General features: G+C 43.9%; 1 protein-coding gene and 1 long non-coding RNA gene across 3 annotated transcripts in view; one reads left to right on the top strand and one right to left on the bottom strand.

Moving 5' to 3' along the window:
- Window positions 1-1,972, top strand: part of LOC133563571 (uncharacterized) — a 54,332-nt gene extending 52,360 nt beyond the window's left edge. Inside the window, exon 3 of the long non-coding RNA XR_009809065.1 lies at window positions 1,813-1,972. This is a non-coding gene — a long non-coding RNA (uncharacterized LOC133563571). The remainder of the gene's footprint in view (window positions 1-1,812) is intronic.
- Window positions 1-12,179, bottom strand: part of LOC133563570 (receptor-type tyrosine-protein phosphatase eta-like) — a 115,261-nt gene that overhangs the window by 50,159 nt on the left and 52,923 nt on the right. For both annotated transcript variants that reach the window (XM_061917748.1, XM_061917747.1), the window contains exons 4-6: window positions 6,181-6,441; window positions 2,009-2,266; window positions 1,659-1,910 (exon numbers count right to left, since the gene is read on the bottom strand). In XM_061917748.1, coding sequence (XP_061773732.1) covers window positions 1,659-1,910; window positions 2,009-2,266; window positions 6,181-6,441 — 771 coding nt within the window. The remainder of the gene's footprint in view (window positions 1-1,658; window positions 1,911-2,008; window positions 2,267-6,180; window positions 6,442-12,179) is intronic.

The following is a 12,179-nucleotide window of genomic DNA, read 5'->3' on the forward strand; positions in this document are numbered from 1 at the left end:
TTAATCCAACCATCTGTTTATCGCACCTGTCCAAGATGTCGCATTAATTGTAGGAAGTATAATATTTATTACTGGTTAACTTTAGAATAACAATGTTATTAAAAATAATAAGAGACTTATTATACTCTCAAAATGTTGGTCTTACTTAAAAATGCACGCATTTAGTTGTATTCAGTGTTAAAAAATACTATATGGCTCTCACGGAAATACATTTTGAAATACTTGGCTTTCATGGCTCTCTCAGTCAAAAAGGTTCCCGACCCCTGAGTTAAAAGATTAGAGTTAAAGTGTCTGTTTTCAACATTTACACAGATTGTCTAGAGGGCGCTAACTTTCCAATGTATTTAAGACAGTAAAGACATAACTACAGTACGTATGTACGTAGCACACGCACTTTATTCATAACCTCTCAATCAACTTCAGCCCTAAACTAAAATACCAAACTTGTAATGTTTTAAAAAAATATATTTTAAATCAAGAGGAGCCAGATAAGGTGGTTTGGGCAGCTGGTCAGGATGCCACCCGAACGCCTCCCTAGGGAGGTGTTTAGGGCACGTCCAACCGGTAGGAGGCCACGGGGAAGACCCAGGACACGTTGGGAAGACTATGTCTCCCGGCTGGCCTGGGAACGCCTCGGGATTCCCCGGGAAGAGCTAGACGAAGTGGCTGGGGAGAGGGAAGTCTGGGCTTCCCTGTTTAGGCTGCTGCCCCCGCGACCTGACCTCGGATAAGCGGAAGAAGATGGATGGATGGATGGCATATGAAGGTCTTTTGATAAACAAAGATTATCAGAAATTTGCTTAAAGAGTTATTTCACTAATTTAAACCTGCATATTTTCTGTTCAAAGGCCTTTAAAGTGTACAAATAAACACACAAACAAAAACAACATTACATGTTTGCTATTTGGTACTGAAGTTTATGAAAATACAAGCAAAAATGTAAAATAAATGAATAAAAAAAAAAAATCCATCCATCTTCTTACGCTTATCAGAGGTCGGGTCGCGGGGGCAACAGCCTAAGCAGGGAAACCCAGACTTCCCTCTCCCCAGCCACTTCGTCTAGTCTTCCCAACGTGTCCTGGGTCTTCCCCGTGGCCTCCTACCGTTTGGATGTGCTCTAAACACCTCCCTAGGGAGGCGTTCGGGTGGCATCCTGACCAGATGCCCGAACCACCTCATCCGACTCCTCTCGATGTGAAGGAGCAGCGGCTTTACTTTGAGTTCCTCCCGGATGGCAGAGCTTCTCACCCTATCTCTAAGGGAGAGCCCCGCCACACGGCGGAGGAAACTCATTTGGGCCGCTTGTACCCGTGATCTTATCCTTTTGGTCATGACCCAAAGCTCATGACCATAGGTGAGGATGGGAACGTAGATCGACCGGTAAATTGAGAGCTTTGCCTTCCGGCTCAGCTCCTTCTTCACCACAACGGATCGGTACAACGTCCGCATTACTGAAGACGCCGCACCGATCCGCCTGTCGATATCACGATCCACTCTCCCCTCACTCGTGGAAAAAAAAATCCAAAATGTGTTCATGGCTTTCAAAAGCTTAAGGTATTTTATGTCTTGTTCAGCTTAGAAGAGTTTTAAAATATTTAATATTTCAAACTCGTCTTTTTTTCCTCTTATTGTTTCTCTAAAAGTATGGCCGTACTTACTTGTAAAGGTGCTAATTAAGGTCTCTTGTCCCGTGTTTGAATCGTTTCCTGCCACAGCCCTGACTGTAATATTGTAGTTGTTTCCAGGGATTAAATTGTTGATGGTAAAAGTGGTATTAAAACTGTCTGCTTTTCCTTCCGATGTCCAATGCAGTTTATAACCGGAAGCGATGCCCTCCGGTTCAGTCCACTTCAGAGATATGGATGATGTTGTGACATCCGTGATTTGGAGATCCCTAACTGCAGCAGGCTCTACCAATGTCGATGCAGGAAGAGAATGATCAAAAAGTTGAGCACAACACTCAATAAAGCAGTTTTTGTCGTATTGTCTGTTAAGGCGTGTGTCTTACTTGTGACTGCAGTGAATAGGTAATGATCTCCCTCTGTTTTATTGTCTCCAGCAATAGAAAACATTATAATTGTGTATGCCTTGCCGGACACCAAGTCTGATAGCACGGCAAAGGTGTTCCTGGTCTCTCTAAAGAGCTGCTCTCCTCCATCGTCCCACCGCACCTTGTATGTCAACACTTCACCATCAGGTTGTTTCCAGGTTAGAGATATTGAAGAAGTGTTTGTGTCGACAGAGAGTTCACGAACACTGCCTGGTCCTACACAGCAAGACATAGAATTTAAACAATGAGAGGTACAGTGATCAAGAACATTTTCTCAAACTTTTTTAAGGTGTATTGTGCAGAATTTTAACACATTTGACACATTTCAATCAGGCTTTTCTCAGAAACACTTGTTAGCGTATGTGTAGCCATATAATGTCCTCTGAAAGAGGAAAGTGCTGGTCCTACTCCATCTATTGATATTATTGATCATCGAAACCTGTTTTATCGACTAAATGACTGGATGGGAAACCCAGAGAAAGTTAAAGTCCAAACAATAGTCACACACACACTAAGAGTGGCAAAATAATCCTTTGCATTCGACCCATCCCCATGTTCACCCCCTGGGAGGAGAGGGGAGCAGTGAGCAGCAACGGTGGCCGTGCTTGGGAATCATTATGGTGATTTAACCCCCAATTCCAACCCTTGATGCTGAATGGGAGGCAATGAGTCCCATTTTTTAAGTCTTTAGTATGACTCAGCCGGGGTTTGAACCCACAACCTTCCAGTCTCAGGGCGTACAGTCTACCCTTGATTGGTTATCATCGTATCTTGCAGGCAGGAGTTTTTTGGGAGTTGCTCTGAATGTAAAGGGTAAATGGGTTATAGTTGTACACCAGGGGTGCCCATTACGTCGATCGCGAGCTACCAGTCGACCGCGGGGGGTGTGTCAGTCGATCTCGAGCCAGGCTTTAAAAAAAAAATAGACCTAAAAATTAGTGATCATCAATCTTCACCAAGACGTCACTTAAATGACATTCACGGTACCGGAGGGTCTTGTGAGATGACGCTGGCTGCTGCAAGATCATTATTATTAAAATATGACCGAGAGGAAGGCGAGAAACACTTTTTATTTCAACAGACTCTCGCGCCGTACCTTCCGTCAAAACTCTAAAGGCTGACTGCACATTTCCTATCTTCACAATAAAAGCCCTGCTTCATGCTGCCTGCGCTACCTAAATACAGAGTCTCGGAAAACTGGCGTGCACAAGCGATCCCTCAGAAAGCTGGCGTGCATATCAATTGTGCACGCCAGCTTTCCGAGACTCTTATTTTGTTAGCGCAGGCAGCATGAAGCAGGGCTTTTATTGTGAAGATAGGAAATGTGCAGTCGGCCTTTAGAGTTTTGACGGAAGGGACGGCGCGAAAGTCTGTTGAAATAAAAAGTGTTTCTCGCCTTCCTCTCTGTCTTTTTTTCATAATAATGAACTGGCAGCAGCCAGCGTCATCTCACAAGACCCTCGGGTGCCGTGAATGTCAATCAAGCAAGCTACGGAATTTGCCGCCAATGTTTTTCTTGTAAAGTGTATGGAAGCTGGATGAATTAGATGCCAAAAACCAACCACTTTCATGTGGTATTGTACAGAAAGGACAACTTTTTTTCTCCTCCATTTGAAAATGTGGGCGTTATCATCATTACTGTCTGATTCCAATCAATGCAAGTCATCAGAATCAGGTAATACACCAACTTATATTCTTGTCTTTGTGAAAGAAAGACATCTATATGTGTTACACATGCTTGTATTATCATTAAACACATTTAACTTGTTTACAAAAATGTCTCTTACATAAATAAATAAATATAAATGAGGTAAATCCCCTCGAGTTGGTCAATTGAAAAGTAGCTCGCCTGCAGAAAAAGTGTGGGCACCCCTGTTGTACACCATGGGTGTCAAACTCTGGCCTGCTGTGTAATTTCACTTGGCCCTTGAGGCAACATCAAATTAACATTAGAGCTGGACCGCCGCTGTAACACCGCTTTCACTCTTACTTGCCAACCCTCTCGATTTTCCCGGGAGACTCCCGAAGTTCAGTGCCCCTCCCGAATTTCATCCCGGACAACAATATTTGGGCTGGGCTTTAAAGGCACTGCCTTTGGCGTTCTCTACAACCTGTCTCCACGTCCGCTTTTCCTCTATAGCAGGGGTGTCAAACTCAAATACAGAGTGGGCCAAAATTTAAAACTGAACAAAGCCGCGGGCCAAGGTTGAACAAATTAACCTTTTAATAGGGACCCAAACAAGTTTTGCATTGAATATTAAACAAGCTAGGCTTATACAACTTTATAGTGACATGCAAAATCGAGTTTCAAATTATGAAAATCATTATTAAAAAATATCAATTGCATATCAAATAAAATTTAAATAAAAATTGGGGGAGCAGGGTTTGGTGGTAGCGGGGGTGTATATTGTAGCGTCCCGGAAGAGTTAGTGCTGCAAGGGATTCTGGCTATTTCTTCTGTTGAGTTTATGTTGTGCTACGGTGCAGATGTTCTCCCGAAATGTGTTTGTCATTCTTGTTTGGTGTGGGTTCACAGTGTGGTGCATATTTGTAAAAGTGTTAAAGTTGTTTATACGGCCACCCTCATTGTGACCCTTATGGCTGTTGATCAAGTATGCCTTGCATTCACTTGTATGTGTTGAAGCCGCATATATTATGTGACTGGGCCGGCACGCCCCCAATATTGTTGTCCGGGTGGAAATCGGGAGAAATTCAGAAGAATGGTTGCCCCGGGAGATTTACGGGAGGGGCACTGAACTTTGGGAGTCTCCCGGGAAAATCGTGAGGGTTGGCAAGTGTGAGTATCAGCGGTGAATGCAGTGTTATAGAGGCATAGCTGCTGTATAATACTGGCGGGCCAGCTCTAATCTTAATTTGATATTACCTCAAGGGCCAAATTAAATTACACGGCGGGCCAGAGTTTGACACCCATGCTCTATACAAACAGCGTGCCGGCCCAGTCACATAATACATGCGGCTTATACACACACACAAGTGAATGCAATGCATACTTGGTCAACAGCCATACAGGTCACACTGAGGGTGGCCGTATAAATAACTTTAACACTGTTACAAATATGTGCCACACTGTGAACCCACACCAAACACGAATGACACATTTCGGGAGAACATCAGCACCGTAACACAACATAAACACAACAGAACAAATACCCAGATCGCCTTGCAAAACTAACTCTTCCAGGACGCTACAATATACAACCCCCGCTATCACCAAACCCCGTCCACCTCAACCCCACCGCCGAAAAGAGGCATTCAATTTTTATTTAAATTTTATTTGATATGCCATTGATATTTTTTTATTATTATTATTTGAAACTCGATTTTGCATGTCACTATAAAGTTATGTAAGCCTTGCTTGTTCAATATTCAATGCAAAACTTGTTTGGGTCCCTATTAAAAGGTTAATTTGTTCAACCTCGGCCCGCGGCTTTGTTCGGTTTTAAATTTTGGCCCACTCTGTATTTGAGTATGACACCCCTGTTGTACACTGACCACCATCCAGAAGCCATATACCGAGCTACTGAGCTATACCCGGGCGGTATAGCTCAGTTGGTAGAGTGGCGGTTCCAGCAACTTGAGGGTTCCAGGTTCGATCCCCGCTTCTGCCAACCTAGTCACAGTTGTGTCCTTGGGCAAGACACTTTACCCACCTGCTCTCAGTGCCACGCACACTGGTTTAAAAATGTAACTTAGATATTGGGTTTCACAATGTAAAGCGCTTTGAGTCATTAGTAAAAAAGCGCTATATAAATATAATTCATTTCATTTCATTACCCATCGTGAGCAAGGGTGAAGTGTCTTGCTCAAGGACAAAACGGACGTGACTAGGTTGGTAGAAGCTGGGGATTGAACCAGGAACCCTCAGGTTGGTGGCACGGCCACTCTCCCAACCGTGGCATGCCGTAAATGTTGAGGATGTGCATTAATTCGAAAAAAGAATGAAGGTGATGGCAAGCGGAAAATGTTTTGTTTATTTAAACTACTGAAACCATTAGTTGACAGTCTTGATTGCCAAGCAAGTACAACAAAACGCAAACTTCACACAGGTTTGAGTTAGCTAAAATGCTAAACCAAGTGAAGTTATCTGTTATTCTTTAAACTGTACTTACTTGTGTACTGAGACAGAGTTGCATTGACTCCTTTGGTCACTTCGTCATCTGCCACTGCAGTTACAACTATATTGTACATAGTCCCAGCAGTTAGGTCCGTGATGTCTTGTGATGCCATATTAGTTTTTTCTTTGTGTCCTTCTTTGCCATGGCTCCAACGTACCACGAAGAACGAGAAATTCCCTTCTGGTTTGGTCCAGCTCACATTTATAGATGATGTTGTCACATCGTTGACAGTGAGATTGGTCACTTCACGAGGTTCTGACCAAGTTGTGAGAAAGGTTAGAACGTTAATAGTTATGGTTTACACAGAATAATTTGCGGTTGCAAATTTGAACCAATCCATCCATCCATCATCCATCCATCGTCTTCCGCTTATCCGAGGTCGGGTCGCGGGGGCAGCAGCCTAAGCAGGGAAGCCCAGGCTTCCCTCTCCCCAGCCACTTCGTCTAGCTCTTCCCGGGGGATCCCGAGGCGTTCCCAAGCCAGCCGGGAGACATAGTCTTCCCAACGTGTCCTGGGTCTTCCCCGTGGCCTCCTACCGGTTGGACGTGCCCTAAACACCTCCCTCGGGAGGCGTTTGGGTGGCATCCTGACCAGATGCCCGAACCACCTCATCTGGCTCCTCTCGATGTGAAGGAGCAGCGGCTTTACTTTGAGTTCCTCCCGGATGGCAGAACTTCTCACCCTATCTCTAAGGGAGAGCCCCGCCACACGGCGGAGGAAACTCATTTCGGCCGCTTGTACCCGTGATCTTATCCTTTCGGTCATGACCCAAAGCTCATGAGCATAGGTGAGGATGGGAACGTAGATCGACCGGTAAATTGAGAGCTTTGCCTTCCGGCTCAGCTCCTTCTTCACCACAACGGATCGGTACAACGTCCGCATTACTGAAGACGCCGCACCGATCCGCCTGTCGATCTCACGATCCACTCTTCCCTCACTCGTGAACAAGACTCCTAGGTACTTGAACTCCTCCACTTGGGGCAGGGTCTCCTCCCCCAATCCTCACAGCATTTTAGTAGGATTTTGTCCCAAAAAATATACTGCACACAGTGGTACCTAAGATTTCAAACACCCATGTTCTGTAGGATTCTGTTTTTGACATAATTTTTCCCCCCAATTTTGCCCCTGTTTTTGCATACCGTCTAAGTTATTGTGTAGCCAAAAATTCTGCGCAAATGTGTCTGTTGGCCTTTCATTCACACATCGCCGGTTTAGGTGGTGTCCCACTGTGGTTCTCGAACCACCGCGAACCGTGTCCCAAGAGTGGCGTAAAGCCTTTCTCAACATGCTTTGAACCATGGCGCCAACACAAATTTGCTCAGGAGTACCTCGGAGTCCTCCATTCTCTACTTCATATCAACCACAGTGCTAATGCATGAAAACGTTATGTCTCCGTCTATCAATCAATCAATCAATGTTTATTTATATAGCCCCAAATCGCAAATGTCTCAAAGGACTGCACAAATCATTACGACTACAACATACTCGGAAGAACCCACAAAAGGGCAAGGAAAACTCACACCCAGTGGGCAGGGAGAATTCACATCCAGTGGGACGCCAGTGACAATGCTGACTATGAGAAACCTTGGAGAGGACCTCAGATGTGGGGAACCCCCCCCCCCCCCCCCTCTAGGGGACCGAAAGCAATGGATGTCGAGCGGGTCTAACATGATACTGTGAAAGTTCAATCCATAGTGGCTCCAACACAGCCGCGAGAGTTCAGTTCAAGCGGATCCAAGACAGCAGCGAGAGTCCCGTCCACAGGAAACCATCTCAAGCGGAGGCGGATCAGCAGCGTAGAGATGTCCCCAACCGATACACAGGCGAGCGGTCCATCCTGGGTCCCGACGAGCGGTCCATCCTGGGTCTCGACTCTGGACAGCCAGTACTTCATCCATGGCCATCGGACCATACCCCCTCCACAAGGGAGGGGGGGACATAGGAGAAAGAAAAGAAGCGGCAGATCAACTGGTCTAAAAAGGAGGTCTATTTAAAGGCTAGAGTATACAGATGAGATTTAAGGTGAGACTTAAATGCTGCTACTGAGGTAGGATCTCGAACTGTTACCGGGAGGGCATTCCAGAGTACTGGAGCCCGAACGGAAAACGCTCTATAGCCCGCAGACTTTTTTTGGGGTCTAGGAATCACTAATAAGCCGGAGTCTTTTGAACGCAGATTTCTTGCCGGGACATACGGTACAATACAATCGGCTAGATAGGCTGGAGCTAGACCGTGTAGTATTTTATACGTAAGTAGTAAAACCTTAAAGTCACATCTTAAGTGCACAGGAAGCCAGTGCAGGTGAGCCAGTACAGGCGTAATGTGATCAAACTTTCTTGTTCTTGTCAAAAGTCTAGCAGCCGCATTTTGTACCAACTGTAATCTTTTAATGCTAGACATGGGGAGACCCGAAAATAGTACGTTACAGTAGTCGAGGCGAGACGTAACAAACGCATGGATAATGATCTCAGCGTCTTTAGTGGACAAAATGGAGCGAATTTTAGCGATATTACGGAGATGAAAGAAGGCCGTTTTAGGTGGTCTATAATTGTGCCACATCTGTGTACAGATTTGAAAGTCCGGGAGGAAAGTGTGACTGGTGGATTATGTTGGTGTTAAAGAGGAACTGCAGTTTAAAAAAAAAATGGTATATCGTTCACAATCCCTATCTCAGACAAGAACACATATGCCTTTATTTTTTTCTGCATTCTAATTTGCAATATACAGCAAGTACGAGGTGGCTAACAATGATGTTGATGGAAGTCATCTATTGCACCCATGAAGCCCTCTAAAAACATCCAAAAAGTTCCAACAATACCATATTTACATGTTGTGGCATGAATATTAAAGGCCTACTGAAACCCACTACTACCGACCACGCAGTCTGATAGTTTATATATCAATGATGAAATATTAACTTTGCAACACATGCCAATTCGGCTTTTTTAGTTTACAAAATTGCAATTTTAAATTTCCCTGGAGTTTCTTGTTGAAAACGTCGCGGGATGATGACGTATACGCGTGACGTCACCAACTGTGAGGAAATATTAGCGGTGTGCACACACACACAGCTAAAAGTCGTCTGCTTTAACCGCATAATTACACAGTATTTTGTACATCTGTGTTGCTGAATCTTTTGCAATTTGTTCATTTAATAATGGAGACTATAAAGAACAATGCTGTTGGTGGAAAGCGGTGGATTCCAGCTGTCTTTAGCACCGAGACTCAGCTGGTGTTTCTTTGTTTGTTGTGAAAGCAGAGCGGTCAAGTGAACACGTTTTCTCTACGTCAACCAGCATGTTTTTGGATGGGGAAATTGTGATATATATCTTACCGAAGACATCCGTGGATTATTCGTCGTTCTGCAGCAGCTGTGAGCTTGGCTCCTCGGCTTCTCTCTGAGACACAGTGTGTTCAACGCAGACATCCGACCTCGAGGTATGTCTTTACAATCTTTAAAATCTCACTAAAACACTATTTAAACAATAAGCAGATAAGGGATCTTCCAGAATTATCCTAGTACATGTGTCTAATTACATCTGAAACGCTGAAACTACCGTCACCCGGAGCTGTCGCTTGTTTTTTTTTTCTAGTCCGTCGCTATCAATATCCTCCAACACGAATCTTTCATCCTCGCTCCAATTAATGGGGGAATTGTCGCTTTCTCGGTCAGAATCGCTCGCGCTGCTGGCGTCCACGATTGTAATCAATGGGTGGATGTGAGGAGGTCCGACAATCTGTGACGTCATGCGCACTACTTCCGGGAAAGGCAGGGCTTTTTTAAGAGCGACCAAAAGTTGCGAACTTTATCGTTGATTTTCTCTACTAAATCCTTTCAGCAAAAATATGGCAATATCGCGAAATGATCAAGTATGACACATAGAATGGACCTGCTATCCCCGTTTAAATAAGAAAATCTCAGTAGGCCTTTAACCAGGTATTAGCGATATTGTTATTATAAGCAATGACAAGGAACTACTTTTAGCGGCGCCGTGATCACAGAGAGGTAACTAACTTATGCAGCTACAGACATACTGAGCCGGTGAGCTGCGGAATCGCCTCAGAGCAGGTAAAACGTTTATTCTAGATTATAAATCATGCCTCTCACTTGTATAGTAGAAAGTTGTGGCCATAAACCTTTATGGCCTGGTCAACTTTGACATTCAATTTAGACACAGCAATTGCGAGAAAGACATGAAAAAGCGCACATTTGCATTGCACATTTTTTTGCGCCAGTGCAATACGTTTTCATAACATGGTCACTACTGCCTACTTTGTCTTGTTATATTCTTATTTTACTGTTATATTGTTATTCCCATTGTTGCTTTTTATTTTTTATTCTTATTGTAATATTTCTCTATTTTGTTTCCATTTAAACCCCCATTATTTACTTTTTACTTTTATTTAAATTGATCTCAACTCTGTACACTGCTGCTGGAATTTTAATTTTCCTGAAGGAACTCTCCTGAAGGAATCAATAAAGTTCTATCTATCTATCTATCCATCTATCTATCTATCTATCTATCTATCTATCTATCTATCTATCTATCTATCTATCTATCTATCTATCTATCCATCCATCTATCAACTTTTTTTTTCTTTACCTGCGGGAATATGAATCATTTTTCATCCAAACGGGAATACATAAACATCCCATCAGTCACCATCCCAGTGAGAGTGGACATTGTACAGTAAGTGATTGTTTTATTATTGTTGTAGTTTGTATTGGAATGGAAGGCCAGCAGGGAAGTCAGAGGGAAAACTTCATGACACAAACGTATGACACAATATGGCAACTTAAAGGCCTACTGAAACCCACTACTACCGACCACGCAGTCTGATAGTTTATATATCAATGATGAAATATTAACATTGCAACACATGCCAATACGGCCTTTTTAGTTTACTAAATTGCAATTTTAAATTTCCCGCGAAGTGTCCTGTTGAAAACGTCGCGGAATGATGACGCTTATGTTGACGTGTTTTCGTGACGTTATTAGTTGTAGCGGACATTTTATCCCAGCACTTGTCACGGCTAAAAGTCGTCTGACTTAATCGCATAATTACACAGTATTCTGGACATCTGTGTTACTGAACCTTTTGCAATATGTTCAATTAATAATGGATACTACAAAGAAGAATGCATCCTATCTTGCCGATTGTATTGTACCATATGTCCCGGCAAGAAATCTGCGTTCAAAGGACTCCGGCTTATTAGTGATTCCCAAAGCCCAAAAAAAGTCTGCGGGCTATAGAGCATTTTCCGTTCGGGCTCCAGTACTCTGGAATGCCCTCCCGGTAACAGTTCGCGATGCCACCTCAGTAGAAGCATTTAAGTCTCACCTTAAAACTCATTTGTATACTCTAGCCTTTAAATAGACTCCCTTTTTAGACCAGTTGATCTGCCGTTTCTTTTCTTTTTCTTCTATGTCCCACTCTCCCGTGTGGAGGGTGTCCGGTCCGATCCGGTGGCCATGTACTGCTCGCCTGTGTATCGGCTGGGGACATCTCTGCGCTGCTGGTCCGCCTACGCTTGGGATGGTTTCCTGCTGGCTGCGCTGTGAACGGGACTCTCGCTGCTGTGTCTTGGATCCTCTTTGGACTGGACTCTCGCGACTGTGTTGTATCCATTGTGGATTGAACTTTCACAGTATCATGTTAGATCCGCTCGACATCCATTGCTTTCCTCCTCTCTAAGGTTCTCATAGTCATCATTGTCACCGACGTCCCACTGGGTCATCATTGTCACCAATGTCCCACTGGGTGTGAGTTTTCCTTGCCCTTATGTGGGCCTACCGAGGATGTCGTAATGGTTTGTGCAGCCCTTTGAGACACTAGTGATTTAGGGCTATATAAGTAATCATTGATTGATTGATTGATTGATTTCAGCCGGCTGTAGCAACGAAAACACAGCCGGTGTTTCTTTGTTTGTTGTAAAGCTTTAATATGGAACAAAGCGGTCAAGCGAACATTTTTTCTACCACATGTCAACC

This window comes from Nerophis ophidion, linkage group LG12 (genome assembly GCF_033978795.1).
Source record: "Nerophis ophidion isolate RoL-2023_Sa linkage group LG12, RoL_Noph_v1.0, whole genome shotgun sequence".
Taxonomy (NCBI): Eukaryota; Metazoa; Chordata; class Actinopteri; order Syngnathiformes; family Syngnathidae; genus Nerophis; species Nerophis ophidion.